The sequence below is a fragment of the Sapajus apella genome, unplaced genomic scaffold, assembly GCF_009761245.1.
Source record: "Sapajus apella isolate SASKATOON/1434 unplaced genomic scaffold, GSC_monkey_1.0 scaffold68, whole genome shotgun sequence".
Classification (NCBI taxonomy): Eukaryota; Metazoa; Chordata; class Mammalia; order Primates; family Cebidae; genus Sapajus; species Sapajus apella.
The window spans coordinates 1332406-1351469 of record NW_022437008.1 but is presented as its reverse complement, the minus strand read 5'-3'; the positions used below and the strand labels follow the sequence as shown (position 1 = coordinate 1351469).

The following is a 19064-nucleotide window of genomic DNA, read 5'->3' as shown; positions in this document are numbered from 1 at the left end:
AAAAAAAAAAAAAAAAAAAAAAAAAAAAAAAAAAAAAACTTAGTAGAATAAAACAACCATTTTATTAACCTGACAAGTTTGGGGTGAGCAATTCAGACAGGATGGCAGGGATGGCTTGTCACTGCTCCAAAATATCTAGGAACTCAGCTAGGGACACTTGGAGGCTGCAAGCTGAAAACTTTTAGAGGTTCATTCCCTTACATGCCTGGTGGTTGATGCTGGCTATTGGCTGGGGTCTCAGATGGTCCTGCCATCTGAAATATTTTTTATTTATTCATTTAATTTTGAGATAGGGTCTCACTCTGTTGCCCAGGCTGGAATGCAGTGGTGCAACCATAGCTCACTGCAGCCTTGAACTCCTGGCTTCAAAGGATACTCCCACTTCAACTTCCCAGAGTGTTGAGATTATAGGCATGAGCCACTGCACCCAGCTTGGGAGAGTAATTAGGGTACACTTCTTAATGGGAAAATTCTAGAATAGCAGGATCACTCTGATCCTCTCCAGAGTGGGTCAGGAGATACTGTTGTAGCCAACTTTGGAAAATGTAATCCAGGCTGGGCATAATCACAGCACTTTGGGGGGTTGAGATGGGAGAATCAGTTGAGGCCAAGAGTTTGAGACTAGCCTCGGCAACATAGCAACACCCAGTCTACCCAACTTTACAAAATTGTTTTTAAAATTAGCTGGGTGTGGTGGTGCATATCTGTAGTCCCAGCTACCCTGGAGGCTGAGGTGGGAGGATCACCTGAGTCTAGGAGCTTGAGGCTGCAGTGAGCTATGATTGCACCACTACATATCAGCCTGGGTGACAGAGTGAGATCCTCTCAAATAAAAAAAAAAGAAAAAGAAAATATAATCTGGGTTCGTGCCTGTGATCTCAGCACTTTGGGAGGCCCAGGTGGGCGGATCACGAGGTCAGGAGTTTGGGACCAGCCTGGCCAACATAGGACGGGCCAACATAGGACGGGGTTTCACCATGTTGGCCAGGATGGTCTCCATCTCCTGACCTTGTGGTCCACCCACCTCGGCCTCCCAAAGTGCTGGGATTACAGGCGTGATCCAAATATATATATTTATATATATATATAATCTGAAAATACAGCTTGCCACAAGAAGAAATTAGAAATTTTAATCTACACTATCTGCATGGTCCAGGAAATGCTTGATCTATAAATTAACTTAATTAGGCCCTGGTTGTTAGCACCTGGGGACTCCAGGCAGCAGCAAATGCAAATCCACTCTGGAGAGTGACGCTCTGGACCTAGATCTCACAGAATTCCCACAGATGATCACACTTGTACAATCAAAAATTACAAAACAAATGAAGACACCACCTGCTGGGAACAGGACTTTGTTTAAGCAATAGAGAACAGAAATTGGCCCTTTCCTTACCAACCCCTGGCCAAGACTCTTAAGAACTGCAGGGAGAGAGAGCATTGCAGGAGGGCCAGGGAAGACAATGGTGGCCAGGATCTGATGCCAACAGGGAGCTCGGGGGAGGTTCTCTTTCAGATCCAGTTTCTCATCCTCACATTGATTCTACCGTCCTTAGGTAACTTCCAGGCAGGAGAGGATGGTCGGATTCTGAAACGTTTCTGTCAATGTGAGCAGCGCAGCCTGGAACAGCTGATGAAAGACCCGCTGCAGCCTTTCGTGCCTGCCTACTATGGCGTGGTGCTGCAGGATGGCCAGACCTTCAACCAGATGGAAGACCTCCTGGCCGACTTCGAGGGCCCCTCCATTATGGACTGCAAGATGGGCAGCAGGTGGGGCTGGGGCAGGGGGTGGGCATTATTGAAAATAGTACCCAGTCCATTTTTCAAGTGGTTGGACCAGTGTAGCTTCCCACCACCATGTATGAGTGTTCCAGTTTTCCCAGTCATCCCAGATTCTCACCGGTACTTGGTACTGTTTTATTAACTTAAGCCATTCCAATGGGTTTGGAATAGTATCTCTCTGTTTTTTTTCCTTTGAGACAGAGTCTTACTCTGTCACCCAGGCTGGAGTGCAATCTTGGTGCAATCTTGGCTCACTGCAACCTCTACCTCCTGGGTTCAAGCGATTCTCCGACATAAACCTCCCAAGTAGCTGGGATTACAGGCGCCTGCCGCCATACCTGGCTAATTTTTGTATTATTAGTAGAGATGGGGCTTTACCATGTTGGCCAGGCTGGTCTCAAACTCCCAACCTCAGATGATCTGCCTGCCTTGGCCTCCCAGAGTGCTGGGATTACAGGTGTGAGCCACCATGCCCGGTCTGCAAGAAGTGGACTCTAATTGTTCTCGCAAGCTGGGCGCAGTGGCTCACGCCTATAATCCCCCCTACACACACACACACACACACACACACACACACACACACACACTCACACACACACATTTTCTCACTCTCCAACTCTCCCGTTTCAGTCTTTTAATAGTCTTTTGATAAACATCTTTTGATAAACAAAAATAGCATTTTTATTATCATTTTTTTTTGAGACAGTCTCACTCTGTTGCCCTGGCCGAGGTGCAGTAGTGTGATCACAGCTCACTGTAGCCGTGAACTCCTGGGCTCAGGTGTTCCCCTCACCGTAGTCTCCAGGGTAACTGGAGCTATGGATATGCGCCACCAGGCCTGGCTATTTTTTATTTTTTGTAGAGACATCTCCCTGTGCTGCCCAGTTGGTCTTGAACTCCTGAGCACAAGTGATCCTCCTACTTCTGCCCCCTGAGTCGCTGGGACCATAGGCACATACCGTCACGCCTAGCTAATTTTCAGTTTTTTTTGTAGAGATAGGCTGATTAGGAAAAACTCTGAAACCATGTTTTTCCTCTACTCTCATACCACTGCCACAACAATGACAGCACAGAAGACTTCTGTGGCCAGATATGTAGAGGTTTTTATTTGTTTGGTTTTTTTTTTTTTTTGAGACAAAGTTTTGTTCTTGTCACTCAGGCTGGAGTCCAGTGGCTCCATCTCAGCTCACTGCAACCTCCGCCTCCCAGGTTCAAGCAATTCTCCTGCCTCAGCCTCCCAAGTAGCCGGGATTACAGGCGCCTGTCATCACACCCAGCTAATTTGTGTGTTTTTGGTAGAGACGGGGTTTCACCATGTTGGCCAGGCTGGTCTTGAACTCCTGACCTTAGGTGATCCACCCGCGTCGGCCTCTGAAAGTGCTGGGATTACAGGCGTGAGCCACTGTGCCTGGCCATGTATAGATTTTTTAATCCCACACACCAAGCAATGGATGCCAGTTGGGTGCCCTCCAATTCAATCTACCTGGAAATAATGTCAGATCCCACAGGTTGGGGGCTCAGTCCCCAAGACTGCCCCCAGACACAGACACCAGTCACAAGTCCAGGCCTCCTGAACTTCCGACTGATTGGCTCCAACCCATGACCTCCTCTTTGGGTTCAATTAATTTGCTGGAGTGGCTCAAAGAACTCAGGGAAACACTTAACTTTACTGGTTTACTATAAAGCAGAGGTCCCCAACCCCCGGACCATGGACCAGTACCGGTCAGTGGCCTCTTAGGAACGGGGCCCCACAGTAGGAGGCCAGCGAGCATTACCACCTGAACTCTACCTCCTCTCAGACCAGTTGCGGCAGGAGATTCCGGGAGGGTGAACCCTACTGTGAACTGTGCCTGCCAGGGACCTAGATTGCCCGCTCCTATGAGAATCTAACCAATGCTTGATGACCTGAGGTAGAACAGTTTCATCCAGAAACCATCCCCCTCACAGTCCGTGGGAAAAACTGTCTTCCATGAAACCAGTCCCTGGTGCCAAAAAGGTCGGGTGCTGCAACAAAGGATACTGGAAAAGATGAAGAGATGTGTAAGGCGAGGGATGGGGGAAGGGCCGCAGAGCTTCCACACCCTCCCTGGGTGCACCACCCTCAAGGAACCAGTCCTTGGGTTTTAATGGAGGTTTTAGGACACCAGCACTCCTTCCCCCAGGGTATAGAGTGGGACCCTCTCTGGGGAGGGTCCTAAGACCCCAGGCAGGAAGGTGGGGAAAGAGTCCTGCCTTGGGGCAGGTGAGTCCTGCCTTGGGGCAGGTGAAAGGAGGGCAGAAGAAGATCAGAGAGATTGTGGTTTCTTGAGGTCTAACACACCCCACATTATAATAATAAAAGATTGTGGCCGGGCGGGGTGGCTCAGGCCTATAATCCCAGCACTTTGGGAGACTGAGGCGGGTGGATCACTTGAGGCTGGAAGCTCAAGACATGCCTGGGCAACGTGATGAAACCCTGACTCTACTAAAAAAATACAAAAATTTGCCAGGCGTGGTGGTGCAGTCTTATAATTCCAGCTACTCAGGAGGCTGAGGTGGGAGGAGCGCTTGAACCTGAGAGGCAGAGGTTGCAGTGAGCCAAGATCACGCCACTGTACTCTAGCCTGGGCAACAGAGCAATACTCCGCACTCCCTCCCCCAGCCCCCGCCAAAAAAAAGGCCTGACGCAGGTAATCACACCTGTAATCCCAGCAAGATTATAGCAAGGGCTATGGGAGTTACGAGCCAGGAACCATGGACGAAAACCAAAATACATCTTAACTAACACCACACAGGGTCTCGCTATGTTGCCCAGGCTGATCTTAACCTCCTGGGCTCAAATGAACCTCCTGTCTTGGCCTCCAAAAGTCCTGGGATTATAGACATGAGCACCTGGCCTTACCTTTCAGTCCAGTTTGTCAGTTTTTCTCTTTGTGTTTAAGAAATCTTTTCGTACTCCAAGCTCATGCAAATACGTTTTCTTCTACAAGCTTTATTGTTTTAGCTTTTACATTTAGACCTACAATCTGGCTAGAATTAATGTTTATGTGTTGGGGAGGTAGGGATCAATATGGATATCCTGTTGACCCAGTGCCTTTTATTGAAAAGACTTCCCAGCCTGGCGAGGTGTAATCTCAGCACTTTGGGAGGCCTAGGTGGGTGGATCACCTGAGGTCGGGAGAATCTCGTCTCTACTAAAATACAAAATTAGATGGGTGTGGTGGTGGGGGGACTGTAATCCCAGCTACTCGGGAGGCTGAGGCAGGAGAATTGCTTGAACCTGGGAGGCGGAGGTTGCGGTGAGCCAAGATTGTGCCATTGCACTCCAGCCTGGGTAACAAGAGCCAAACTCCGACTCAAAAAAAAAAAAAAGACAAGACTAGACTTCCCTTTCCCCACTGAATTGCAGTGTGTTGTCATAAACTGCACGACTTGCAGTGTGTGTCCCTGTGGACTCTTGTATTCCGTGCATCGATCTGCCCATTCTTGTGCCACACTGTGGCTTTATGTCTCAATATCAGGAAGGATAAGCCCTCCAGCTTTGTCACAATTTCCTTTGTCACATCCTCTGTGTGCTCAGGACCTACCTGGAAGAGGAGCTGGTGAAGGCACGGGAGCGTCCCCGTCCCCGGAAGGACATGTATGAGAAGATGGTAGCTGTGGACCCTGGGGCCCCTACCCCTGAGGAGCATGCCCAGGGTGCGGTCACCAAGCCCCGCTACATGCAGTGGAGGGAAACCGTGAGCTCCACCTCCACCCTGGGCTTCCGGATCGAGGGCATTAAGGTGAGGGCCAGGAGCGGCCTGTCCTGTCCCAGGAAGGCCTAGAGCCAGATCCCAGGCAGGGCTTCTTGGGGAAAGCAGGGAGAGAGTATGGGAGACAGCAGGGGATGAAAGGCTGGGGCTGGGGCGGCCCAGCCTCTCTTACCCCCACACCCATCAGAACCCATGTTCTGTTTATCTGTCTGCCTGAGTATCTCCTGAGTCCATCTTTTTCTTCTCTCCTTCTTCATGGTCACATCCTAGTCCAGCCCCTTCTTCTCCTGCCTCCATCTCCCTCGGTGTGCCGGCCCTGATCTCCCTGCAGCACAAGAGCTGGAGGGACCCCTTTCCCCCAGCTATGGAGGTTTCTCTTTTTCCTTCGGCATTCCTTTTTCTTTCTTTTTTTTTTTTTTACCACAACCTCTGCCTCCCGGGTTTAAGCGATTCTCCTGCCTCAGCCTCCCAAGTATCTGCGATTATAGGCATGCACCACTATGCCCAGCTACTGTATTCCTTTTTCTTTGGAAAATTAAATATAATTGTTTGAATAGGTCACGTATGGTGGCTCATGCCTGTAATCCCAGCAGTCTTGGAGGCCAAGGCAGGAGGATTGCTTGAGGCCAGGAGGCGTTCAGGACTAAGCTGGGTAACATAGGGAACCTCTGCTTTCTAGAAGAAAAAAAATTGCTTGAATAGCTAGTCACATAGTTCAAAAGTCAAATAATATTATAAAAGGGTAAATGTGGAGAAATTTCTCTCCCAACCCTGCTGTTGTCCTCCCCATTCTGTCCCTTCTCTGCCTGCTCGTGGGGAACCACTTTACGAGTTTCTTGTGTTTCTTCCTGACACTGCAAGTAAATGCAGTTATATATCCTAAATGTCCCTCAGTATGCATACTGATTACTACTTTGTTCTTTTCACTTCATAGTAACATCTGGACTGGGCGCGGTGGCTCATGCCTTAATTCCAGCACTTTGGGAGGCCGAGGTGGGCAGATCACAAGGTCAAGAGATAGAAAAACCTCGTCTCTACTAAAAATACAAAAATTAGCTGGGCATGGTGGTGCATACCTGTAGTCCCAGCTACTCGGGAGGCTGAGGCAGGAGAATCGCTTGAACCTGGGGGGCAGAGATTGCAGTGAGCTGAGATCACGCCACTACACCGACAGAGCAAGACTTCATTTCAAAAAAAAAAAAAAGAAATTGTAACAACCTGGAGAGTTTTCCACATCATTCCCTAGACAGCCTCCTCTTTCTTACTGCTTTTTTTTTTTTCCCCACAGTTATGTCACACTCTCTTTGTGAATGTGCCATGGTACCCTATAGACAGACACCTGGGTTATTTCCATTTTTTGCCATTACCAGGCCTCAAAGAATCACATTGTACATAAAACATTTTGCAAGTATGCAGATTTAGCTGTAGATCAGATTTCCAGAAGCAGCACTACTGGCCAAAGACTAAAGGCGTAGCAATTTGCTAGAGATGACCAAACTTCCACTATCGGTGTTATGCCGCTGCACATCCTACCAGCCATGTGTGAGAATGCCTTTTTCGGATCTGACCCTGCCATTTTCCTGTTCAAAACCAGCAAAGTTCCACAGCCTGTAGGGCCCTCTGGGATATAGCTTCGTCTCTCCCTCATTCTTCTCTTTTCTTTTTGAGTCGGAGTCTCACTGTCACCCAGGCTAGAGTGCCACGGCACAACCTCAACTCACTGCAACCTCCACCTCCCGGGTTTAAGCAATTCTCCCACCTCAGCTTCCCGACTCAGTGCAATTACTGGCATGCACTATCACGCCTGGCTAATCGTTTGTATTTTTAACAGAGATGGGGTTTCACTATGTTGGCCAAGCTGATCTTGAATTCCTGGCCTCAAGTGATCTGCCTGCCTCAGCCTCCCAAGTGCTGGGATTACAGGCGTGAGCCACCGCGCCCGGCCTCTCATTCCTCTCATTCTCTTTGTGTACCTTCAGGCACAGTGAAGCACTTTCATTTCCTTGAAATGGGCCTGCTTTTTCCTGCCACAAGGCCTCTGCACCCCTCTGCCAGGAATGCTCTTATTGATTGATTGATTGAGATGAGGTTTCGCTCTGTCATTTCGCTCTGTTGCCCAGGCTGGAGTGCAGTGGCACGATCACAGCTCACTGCAGCCTCAATCTCTGAAGCTCCAGTGATCCCCTTACCTTGGCCTCCTGAGTAGCTGGGACCACAGGTGCATGCCACCACACCCTGGTCTCTTCCCACTATGTCCCCTGGTTGATTCTCAGTCATTTTTCTGTCTCCTTTCAAATTTTGCCTCCTCAGGGAAGCCCTCCCTGATTTTCATTCTACTAGATCAGCATCCCCTCTTCGCCTCCTCATAGCTCCTTATTCTCTTTCATTATTCTTATCTTCCTTTGCGATGATCTTAATCATGGTCTGCCTCCCTCATCTGACTGTGTCTGTCCTGTTACCCTCTATTGCCAAGTTCCCCTGTAGCACCTGGCACAGCGTGGCAGATGACTTAGGTGGCTTCTCTGAGCCCCTCTCAAACATAACAAATAATGTTAGTTTCATTAGTCTCAAATAACTATATGCCGGGCACTGTGCTGTGCATCCTACACACCCGATGTCCTCTAATCCTTACACCAGCCTTAGCAAGTAGACACCAACACAATTCCCATTTTCCAGATGAGGAAACTGAGACTGAGGCAGGTGAAGTGACTTAGGACCGCCCACCTAGAAAAGACCAGAGCTACAATTCAAAGCCAGCTCCACCCCCTCCTCCAAAGCCCACTTTGCTAGATGGGTTCCACCGGGAGGTTCAAAATTGGAAGGGTGTGGAAGGACTGAGGCACAGGCATGTAACCTGGGGCTGAGTTGAGCAGGCAGGCCGGCCTCTTCCTTGGGCAGCAATCGTGCAGGCAGGTGGTTGGCCCTGGGAAGTTGTTTTTTTTTTTGAGACAGAGTCTTGTTCTGTTGCCCAGGCTGGAATGCAGTGTCGCAATCTCTGCTCACTGCAACCTCTGCCTCCCAGGTTCAAGCGATTTTCCTGCCTTAGCCTCCTGAGTAGCTGGTATTACAGGCGCCCACCACACCTGGTTAATTTTTTGCAAATTTGTAGAGACAAGGCTTTGTCATGTTGCCCGGGCTGGTCTTGAACTCCTGACCTCAAGTGATCTGTCCACCTCGGCCTCCCAAAGCACTGAGATTACAGGCATGAGTCACCACGCCTGGCCTCCTGGGAGGTATTTGAGGTTGCTGGGTATTGGGTATGGGAAGGAAAATGCCATGACCCTGTCCCTCCACACCCTGCCCTGCAGAAAGCAGATGGGACCTGCAACACCAACTTCAAGAAGACACAGGCACTGGAGCAGGTGACGAAGGTGCTGGAGGACTTCGTGGATGGAGACCACGTAATCCTGGTGAGCGGGACACCCATGTCCCAGAATGTAGCAGCTTAAGACAGCCACCATTTATTCTTGCTCCAAAGCCTGTGGGCTTCTGCTTTGGGCGGGGCTGGACTGATACTGGCTGGCTTTGCTCAGTCTGAGGTCAGCTGGTGGCTTGGCAAGGCTGGCTGGTCCAGGGTGGCCCTGCTCCCAGCTCTGCTGGTTGGCTCATGACTTGGCCACATGTCTCTCGACAGCAGGATGGCCTGGGCTTGTTCTCACTTGTTTCACTTGCCAAGAGAACAAGTGAAAATGCAAGGCCTCTTGATGCCTGGGCTCAGAATGGCCACCGTCATCTCTGCTATTCAGCAAGTCTTGTGACCCAGCCTGGATTGAAGGGTCCGGGAGACAGACTCCACCTCCGAATGGGAGTAGAAATTCATGGAATCCACCACTATTGTCCGTGCCACCTTGATGAATCCAAGCCCTCACTCCTCCACCCTGTCTTCCCCGTGGCTCCCCTCTTCCTTCCTGGCTAGAGCCTGCCTACGTCTTTGGGGGCAGGGGGTGAGGTGAGAGCTCAAGGTGGGTCCCCATGCTAACCAAAGAACCCTCCCTGTCACACAGCAAAAGTACGTGGCACGCCTAGAAGAACTTCGTGAAGCTCTGGAGATCTCCCCCTTCTTCAAAACCCACGAGGTGCGAGCGCTGGCCGCCATGGGTGGATGTGGGGGTGTTGGGGTCCAGGTGCATAGAGTGGAAATCATTGATGAATGACAGGTCAAAGATATAAAAAGGGGCTGGGCGTGGTGGCCGACACCTGTAATACCAGCACTTTGGGAGGCCAAGGTAGGAGGCTTGCTGGAGCCCAGGAGTGCCAAGACCAGCCTGGGCAACATAGCAAGACCCCATCTCTATTAAAAAAGAAAAAAATGCCTGGTGGGGTAGTGTGCACTTGTGGTCCCAGATACTCGGGAGGCTGAGGCTGGAGAAGTGCTTGAGCCCCAGAGGTTGAGGGTTCAGTGAGCTGTGATCATGCCACTGTACTTTTGTCTGGGTGACAGAGCAAGACCCTATCTCAAAAAATAAAGCAGGCATGGTTCATACCTGTAATCCCAGCACTTTGGGAGGCCGTTTGCACTCCAGCCTGGGCAACAAGAGTGAAACACTGTCTCAAAAAGAAACATAAAATAAGATAGACCAGGTGTGGTGGCCCATGCCTATAGTCCCAGCACTCTGGGAGGCTGAGGCAGGAGGCTGACTTGAACCCAGGAGTTCGAGAGCAGCCTGGGCAACATAATGAGACCCTGTCTCTACAAAAAAATAAAAAATAAGGCCAGGCGCGGTGGCTCACGCCTGTAATCCCAGCACTCTGGGAGGCTGAGGCAGGTGGATCTCCTGAGATCGGGAGTTCGAGACCAGACTGACCAACATGGAGAAACCCCGTCTCTACTAAAAATACAAAATTAGCCAGGTATGTGGCATATACCAATAATCCCAGCTACTCGGGAGACTGAGGCAGAAGAATCGCTTGAACCTGGGAAGATGAAGATGGAGGTTGCAGTGAGTCGAGATCTTGCCATTGCACTCCAGCCTGGACAACAAGAGCAAAACTCTGTCCCAAAAAATTAATTAACTTAATTAAATTAAAACGGCGTCTACTGAGAGCTGACTGCCAAGCACCCAATGAGCAGGGGCTGGTACCGTTATCCCCATTCTACAGAAAAGGAAACCAATTATCAGTAGCAGTCCACGGGGCCTGGGAAGTTGCTGTTTCTTTCTAGGTGAAGGCATTATCCAATTTCTAGTTTTTTTAAAAAATTTTTTTGTCAGAGTCAGGATCTCATTCTGTTGCCCAGGCTGGAGTGCAGTGGCATGATCATAGCTAACTATAGCGTCAATCTCCTGGGTTCAAGTGATCCTCCTGTCTTGGCTTCCTGTCGCTGGAACTACAAGTGTGCCTTACCACGACCAGCATTCCAATTCTTTAGTCTTTACCAGGCTGTCTTCACTCATTCTGGGTCCTGAAGGCATTTGAGTTTGCGCTCTGGCTTAGTAAAGGCCAGGCACAGTGGCTTATGCCTATAATTCCAGCAGTTTGGGAAGTCGAGGCAGGAGGATTGCTTGGACAAAGGGATGCTTCCCATCCCAGGTGGGACAGAGCAGGATGGAACCAGATTTCAGCACAGTACTTACAACACTGTGCAAGTAAAGACTTACCAATTGTTTATTTCTGGAATAAATTTAATATTTTTGAACTGCAGTTGACTGAGAGTAACTAAAACCAAAGAAAATGAAACCACGGGCGGAGGGAACTAAGTCTATTCCTCTCACTTGGACTGTGAGGACGCAAAACCACAGAGAGGTTAAGACACCTGCCCAAGGCTGCATAGCCAGGAGGTGGCATAGCCAGGATCTGAACTCAGGCAGCCAAGGCTCCAGGGTTCATGCTGTCAGCCACCCTGCTCTGCTACCTGTCAGCAGAGGACCTTAGCCAGCACCTGCTCCTCCCCTAACCTCCCATCTCTTCCCCCGGCAGGTGGTGGGCAGTTCCCTCCTCTTCGTGCATGACCACACCGGCCTGGCCAAGGTCTGGATGATCGACTTCGGCAAGACGGTGGCCTTGCCTGACCACCAGACACTCACCCACAGGCTGCCCTGGGCTGAGGGCAACCGTGAGGATGGCTACCTCTGGGGCCTGGACAACATGATCCACCTCCTGCAGGGGCTGGCACAGAGCTGAGCTGCTCCGCCACCGCCAGGTTTACTAATTGGATGGCACCAGTCTGGCTGGAGGAGTCCCGAGATGCCATGGGGGGCCTGAGGTTGGCCAGGGACGGGAGAGGTTGTCATGTGCCACATGAGACTAATGTGGAAGGGTCTGAGGGGCCTTGGGAGACCAGGGAGCACCTGGCCCATCATGATGCAGGGGCTGTGGGGACCTGGAAGGAACATGATGAGGCAGTGAGTCAGAAAAACTAGAACGGGGTCCTCTGATCTGCCGGGAAAGTTTCTGAGGGGCTGCCAGAGGCCACAGCAAAAGCATGCTGCCCTGAGAGCACTCAGTTCAGATGTCAGAGGGACAGCGTGACGGGGGCCTAAGGCTACATGAATCACCTATGATCGGCCTCCCTGTCAGCCTCCAGGCTGCCGGTTAGCTGAGGCCGGGGACTGGGTCAAGCATCATTGGTGAACGGAACGAGGCACCACTGGACCATTTGGGGAAAGTGACAGTCCTGTGCCTTCACTGGGGATCCATTTGAGTGCTGAGCAACAAAAGGCCCAGAGGGCATTATCTTATGGGACTGGACGCAGCCTGAGGGCTGAGACCTCTGGGCGGGCACAGTTCACTGAGGTCCTGCCCTGCCATGGCCCTGTGGGATTCTCCGTGTTCCTCAGAGGACTCTGCTGACCTCCTGCAGACCCAAACCACAGCCACATACCAGCTACCGTGCCAGCACTGCGCCAGCAGAAACTTGCTCCTCTGCACATCGGATCCGGCCTCAGGCTTCTCTCTCCTTTCTCAGCCAACAGCAGTGGCAGAAAAGAGGTTGGGAGGCAGGGAAAGCAGGCTTCCCCCTGCCTCTCAGAGCTGCTGCGCTCAGGACCCCATCCAATCCCAGGCCCCTGCAGGGAAAAGCACAGGGTATGTGTCAGAGGCCAGGGTGGGTGGGGCTGCCGGCCACAACCCTGGCCTGCAGCCTGGTCCAAACCAAAGACTGTAGAACCCTGGGGTGTGGCTAACAGCCCCTCCATCCCCCTCCTGCAGCACCCACAGCTAGGTCTTCCTGGCCCACGAGGCTGGGCTGGCGGACAGGTACCTACCTCTTCCCTAAGCTGAAGCTCCCACACTGTCTTCCAGGGCCGAGGGGACGCTCTCCTTTTCTACTGACCATCCTGATACTTATTTATATGAGGCAGTTGCTGGACGGGGTAGTACTGGAAGCAGGAGGCAGAATAGCTCTGCTGAGCCTCCCGCCCATGACGACACCCCAATAAACAGGACATTCAGAGTCAATGTCATGAAGCTTTTTCTTTTGCATCTGGAGTGTATTTCGGCAAAAGTGCTGGGTGGAGTAACAAGATAACAAGCAGTGTGGGAAAGAGGCAGGCTCCGAGCAGGCCACTTCACTCACTCAGCAGATCTGTACCTCGGCAGCTATTCTTGTGCCTGGATGTATCGGACAATGCAGGGGACACAGTGGTGACCAAGGCTGCTCCAAGCCCTGGCTGGGATGGGGGATGCACAGGCAGGCTGATCAGGGCTGGGATGGTGACACACATCCTCTTTACCCTGTCACTGGTTAGAAACACTGCACTGTAGCTGGGTGAGGGGGCTCACACCTGTAATCTCAGCACTTTGCGAGGCTGAGGCATGGATCACCTGAGGTCAGGAGTTTCAGACCAGCCTGGACAACATGGCAAAGCCCCATCTCTACAAAAAATACAAAGGATTAGTCAGGCATGGTGTGCGCATGCCTGTAGTCCCAGCTACTTGCGGGGCGGAGACAGGAGAATCGCTTGAACCTGGGAGGTGGAGGCTACAATGAGCTGACATTGCACCACTGCACTCCACCCTGGGCGACAGAACGAGACTCTGTCTCAAAAAAACAAAAAAAGGAAATATGGCACTGTACAGTTTCCCTAAATGAGACTGGCTCAATTAGGGACAGAGCAGTGATCAAGACAGGCCTGTTCCTCCTATTTCAGAGTGGAGGGGGCAGGTATTCACAAAACTAGTAATCACACACACTTACTAGATATTTGTGTGGGTGGATAGAGAAGTTTGTGGTCAGCACCATAATGATCAGGGAGCCAGGACACAACCTGGCTGAGACACTGACTACCTAGCTTGAATCCTGACCCTGCCACTTGCTAGTCATGTGACCCTAGGCCAGCGATTCCACCTCTCCAGGCCTCAGTCCTGCCATCTGTCAAATGGGGGGCATCTAGCACCCCCCTTACAGGGCTGCCAGATCTGCAGAGTTAACACAGAGGGACTGACGCAGTTAACTGCTCTCAGATGGGTTTTAAAACAGTGAGGATGTGAGGTGGGGAGGGGTGCCTAGACTGGGGCTGACTAGTCCCTGAGGTAGTGATACCTGAGCCCCGATGCAGAAGTTAGGGAGTGATCCGCAGCAGAGGGCTGGAGGATGGACCCAATGCTCCGGGGATCTGAAAAGCCAGTATGACTGGCAGGGGGCAAGCATGAGGAAGAGCCTGGGCTAAGGAGGGGTGAGCTGAGGCTGGCACAGTGTAGTGTCCCTGTCCTGTGAGCAGCAGAGGGCCCAGGCAGGAGGCTTCTTAGATATCTAGTGAGGTGACAGAGGCGGTCCCCAGTGAGAAACAGACCGCTGTGACATTCAGATGGGATATGCAGACGCAGGGTCCTGCAGGGGGTGGCCCTGAGGTTGGGACAATGCCCAGGCCTGGAAGAGATGGAGCAGGGGTGGTCCTGATGAAGGATCCCTTGGCTGGAGGCCCGAGACCCAGCTCAGACCTTGGGGTCATCACACGTAGAGAAGTGGCGGCACACTTCAAATGGTGACTGAGCTAGGCTGCAGCCCGGGACCGCAGCCCTGGCTAATGGCTGCAGCCCTGCGGTCTGAGGAGCAGAGCCTGGCCGCAGAGGCCAGCCCGCACCCCACCCGCCGGCACTACATACACCCGGCCGTCAGTGGCCCGCGAGGGCGAGAAGTCCGTCAGCTGCAGGTTGCTCTCCCGGACTTGGTCGTAGTCCCACAGCTGATAGTGCCAACTCTTGCCCTGCTTAGACAGCAGGTAGACAGCTCCCGGGGAGCTCTCCTCTGGCAGGGATGGTGGCTGGCAGGGCGCGCCCAGCACTGGGTGGAATAGGCCCGGCAGCTCGGGGTCTTCAGTGTAGCCGAGACCTGGAACAGCGGGAACACCCAGCAGGATCCCTGGGGGAGAGGAGGAGTTGGTGAGTGGCAGTGACTGAGCCAGGACCAGCTGCACGCTAAGTTCCACCCCCTCCCAGCCCTCCAGGGTGGTGCGGCTTCCATTCCTAGGTTACAGTAACATTAGTGGCAGCCAGTGGAGTTGGGATTTGGACCCACCACGGCATCTGGCTCCAAAGCTGTAGGCGTTTTAAGTCTTGCCTTGCCTGGCCTGACAGCACAGGGAAGTGGGGAGGCAGCATTAGATGGAACACATGTGGTCACCCGGTCATCCCCAGCTGTCCAGGGAAGAGAGGCTCCAGGATGAGCTGGCAAGGCCACACAGCCATAAAGAGGCTGAGCAGAGCCTCCCCCGGACCCCAGACCTCCTGACATGGACCAACCTGGTATTCTTTCAGGCAGGCAGAATGAGGAAGATGGTGCTGGTAATGCTTACAGAGATGTCACATGCCAAGCCATTTTTTTGTTTTTTTGCGATGGAATCTTGCTCTGTTGCCCAGGCTGGAGTGCAGTGGCGCGATCTCAGCTCACTGCAACCTCCACCTCCTGAGTCCAAGCAGTTCTCCTGCCTCAGCCTCCCAGGTAGCTGGGATTTCAGACATACACCACCATACCTGGCTAATTTTTGTATTTTTCATAGAGACAGGGTTTCACCATGTTGGCCAGGCTGGTCTCAAACTCCAGACCTCAAGCGATCCAGTCACCTTGGCCTCCCAAAGTGCTGGGATTACAGGCATGAGCCACAGTGCCTGGCCAAGCCTTGTTCCAAGAGTGCTCCGTGCTCTGCCTACAAGGCAGTCTTATGAGGTGGGTACTATTGTTACCCCCAATTTTCAGATAGGGAAAACAGCGGCCCAGAGAGGTGACGATACCTGCCCAGAGTCATAGAACCTAGAGGTGGCCAGGCCAGGCCTGGAGCCCAGACTGTCTTGATCCTGAAATCTGCGCCCTAAGCTTCTGTTTGTAGAAGCTCCAGCTGGCGGACACCTCGGCCCCAGCCTGCCCGGTGCTATGCTAAGTGTCCTGTGGGGACAGGGATGCCCAGCTCTGGTCCTTGTCTTGAGAGTGCACAGCCTGGCTGGGGAGGCACTAGCACAAGGGATGAGAATGTCAGGAGGGTTAATGGAGGCCGGGGAGACCCGCGATGAGGGGTGCAGGGATGAAGGAGGGGAACCCACCTGCGCTCACTGCCCAGTGGGCCTTATAGCCCTTCCTCTGACACGGCTCATGGTTGAAATCCTCGTCGTAGCTGGTGCTGGCATTAAGGTAAAAACGATGGTGTGGCCCTGGGACCCACCCTTCGCTACCCTTGCCCTCCTCCCTCCCAGGCCCTGGATACGGGATGAGCAGGGGGTGTCCGGTGACCAGGTGCTGCAGGACGAGGTCTCTGTTGGGACCGCCCAGGCCACCAGAGAGCAGCTTAGCCTGGCAGCCCAACACCTCCTGGGCCAGCCTGCCCATGTCGGCCACTGCAGGGTGAGGGCACACAGAGGGGGCTCGCTGTGTGCGGCCAGCACCATACCGCGTTCCCACAGCGGGTGACACTTCCCACCCTCACCATGACCTTCCACCCCTTGGTACACATGCAGAAAACGAGGCACAAAGAGCATCAGTGGCTTGTCCATGGCCACAGCAAAGAGGTGGCAGAGATGGCTTTGCAACCCCGGCAGCCAGCTCGAGTCCATCTTGTAACCTCTCTGCTCTACCAGGCAGTGGGAAGGGCCCAAAGAATGGAATGAGATCCCGACTCGGCTGTCAGCACCCCACCCAGCCTCGTGAAGAGGTGACGGAGCACATGGTCACCCAACTCACCTGAGAACATCTCTCCCTGGGCCGTGTAGCCTCTTTCCATGGCTACCTGCACGAGTCTCTCCAGGGGGACGCCACTCGGAGGTGACAGGAGAGTACCTGCCATCCACAAGGCCACCAGCCCACATCTGGGGACAGACAGGCCTATGTCACAGCCCCTTTACCGGGAAGCTGGAGTGGGGAAACAGGTTTGCTTCCCTGGAGGAGTTCCCTCCTGTCTCCCAGGTCAGCAAGGGAGACCTGACTCCCCTTCAGGGGAGAGGACGGCCAAGGCCAGAGCCCAGGGCTGGAGGGCTGGGGGTGGAAGAGTGGGGAGAGGTCACCTCAGCTTGCTGGGAGGAGGTGCCAAGGTGGAGTTACAGAGATGGACTGGGCTTATTCATTCACTCATTCGATGTTCCAACTATGTTTACCATGCAGGCACCCAGGAGCCTGGGTGGAAAGTTCCCCCATTCCTTCCCTCCTCCCCCCACCAGGGAAAATCCACTCCCCTTCTCCTGATCAGTCCCTAAGAAGCCCAGCAAAGGGAGAATAAGGGCGGCAAAGAGGCTGCGGGTCCCGCATCGGGGCACGTACTGAGGGCCTTCTTGGATGAGGGACGGCAGGTCTGCACAGAAGAGGATCCACTGCAGGTCACCTCGGAACCTGAAGTAAAGCCATGCTCAGTCACCAGGGAGCCAGCTCTGAAGCACTTCCCACCTTGAGGTCTGGCTGGGAGTAGGGCAACCAGGGACGATGAAGGAAACACCAGCCTGGCTGTCCTAAGGCTGAGGGCGGTTCCTGGTTCAGTCACCGGCTTCCCCTCCCCTAGCCTCAGTTTCCTCATCTGGTTCGTGGGAAATGGTCCTCCTGCCTGCCTGCTCCCTGTTCTCTCTCAGTTAATGAAGGGTGAGGAGCAAAGGGTGGCACTTTGTAACCAGGAGCCAGAGAGGTTTATCTGAGTAAATTTCTCAGAGGGGTATCTGTATACCCAACTCTCTTTTTTTTGAGACAGGGTCTTGCTGTGTTGCCCAGGCTGGAGGGCAATACTGTAATCAAAGCTCACTTAAGCATTGACCTCCCAGGGTCAAGTGATCCTCCTACCTCAGCCTCCTGAGTAGCTAGGAGTATAGGCATGTACCATCATGTCAAGCTGATTCTTTTTATTTTATTTTTGAGATAGAGTTTCGCTCGTTTTGCCCAGGCTGGAATGCAACAGCACAATCTCAGCTCACTGCAACCTCTGCCTCCTGGGTTCAAGTAATTCTCCTGCCTCAGCCTCCCGAGTAGCTGGGATTACAGGTGTGTGCCACCACGCCCAGCTAATTTTGTATTTTTAATAGAAACTGGGTTTCACCATGTTGGCCAGGCTGGTTTTGAACTCCTGACCTCAGGTGATCCGCTCACCTCGGCCTCCCAAAGCGCTGGGATTACAGGCGTGAGCCACCATGCCCAACTCTTTTTATTTTTAGTAGAGATGAGGTCATGCTATATTGCCCAGGTTCCAAATTCTGCGATTTGTTTTTCCCTTCAAGTCTGTTTCTTGAGCTGTTCAACAGTGAAAATCCTTTAACTTTGGGAAAAACAACAACAACAACAAAAAAAAACCAGGTAACAACATGCTTAAGGTCTAAGATATCACCTTGATAATGAATCTTTGTACCCTGGGGGAGGACACTTAAGACAGTTTGGTTACTACAGCCCCCCCAGGGTTCAGAACAATGTGCTTATTATTCCCTTTTTTTTTTTTTTTGAGACGGAGTCTGGGCTTCAGTGAGCTGTGATCCAGCTACTGCATTCCAGCCTGGGCAACAGAGCTAGATCCTGTCCCAAAAACAAACAAACAAACAGCCTGGAGCCCTGCTGCCAGAGTTCAAACTGGACTCTTCCTCTTTTTCACACTGGCTAAGAGGCTTCACTTCTATGAGCCTCAGTTTTCTCATCAGGAAAATGAGACAATAATAGGTTTTTTTTTTTTGTTTTTTTTTTTTTGAGACAGAGTTTTGCTCTTGTCACCCAGGCTGGAGTGCAATGGTGCAATCTTGGCTCACCGCAAACTCCTCCTCCCAGGTTCAAGCAATTTTCCTGCCTTAGCCTCCCGAGTAGCTGGGATTACAGGCATGCACCACCACACCTGGCTAATTTTGTATTTTTAGTAGAGACGGGGTTTCTCCATGTTGGTCAGACTGGTCTCGAACTCCCAACCTCAGGTGATTTGCCCACCTTGGCCTCCCAAAGTGCTGGGATTACAGACATGAGCCACCACACCCAGTGACAATAAAAGTTTCTACCTCGAGGGGCGCGGTGGCTCAAGCCTGTAATCCCAGCACTTTGGGAGGCCGAGGCGGGTGGATCACAAGGTCAAGAGATCGAGACCATTCTGGTCAACACGGTGAAACCCCGTCTCTACTAAAAATACAAAAAATTAGCTGGGCATGGTGGCACGTGCCTGTAATCCCAGCTACTCT

The 19064-nt window shown here is 52.2% G+C and overlaps 2 protein-coding genes across 6 annotated transcripts in view; one reads left to right on the top strand and one right to left on the bottom strand.

Annotated features, from left to right (window-relative positions):
• ITPKC (inositol-trisphosphate 3-kinase C) overlaps window positions 1-12819 on the top strand; it is a 23327-nt gene extending 10508 nt beyond the window's left edge. The window contains exons 3-7 of one of the 3 annotated variants that reach the window (XM_032248709.1): window positions 1554-1767; window positions 5339-5543; window positions 8822-8923; window positions 9518-9589; window positions 11430-12819. In XM_032248709.1, the coding sequence (XP_032104600.1) occupies window positions 1554-1767; window positions 5339-5543; window positions 8822-8923; window positions 9518-9589; window positions 11430-11633 (797 nt within the window). In that variant the 3' untranslated portion in view covers window positions 11634-12819. Of the gene's footprint in view, window positions 1-1553; window positions 1768-5338; window positions 5544-8821; window positions 8924-9517; window positions 9590-10881; window positions 11407-11429 lie in introns of those variants that run through there. The other 2 variants (XM_032248708.1, XM_032248710.1) reach the window with 2 other exon arrangements.
• Window positions 12820-12904: 85 nt separating this feature from the next.
• The window catches only part of CUNH19orf54 (chromosome unknown C19orf54 homolog), a 9161-nt gene continuing 3001 nt past the window's right edge, over window positions 12905-19064 (bottom strand). The window contains exons 2-7 of one of the 3 annotated variants that reach the window (XM_032248718.1): window positions 17194-17262; window positions 16621-16745; window positions 16148-16277; window positions 15987-16057; window positions 14490-14811; window positions 12905-14457 (exon numbers count right to left, since the gene is read on the bottom strand). In XM_032248718.1, the coding sequence (XP_032104609.1) occupies window positions 14385-14457; window positions 14490-14811; window positions 15987-16057; window positions 16148-16277; window positions 16621-16745; window positions 17194-17262 (790 nt within the window). In that variant the 3' untranslated portion in view covers window positions 12905-14384. Of the gene's footprint in view, window positions 14812-15986; window positions 16064-16147; window positions 16278-16620; window positions 16746-17193; window positions 17263-19064 lie in introns of all 3 variants that reach the window. The other 2 variants (XM_032248719.1, XM_032248720.1) reach the window with 2 other exon arrangements.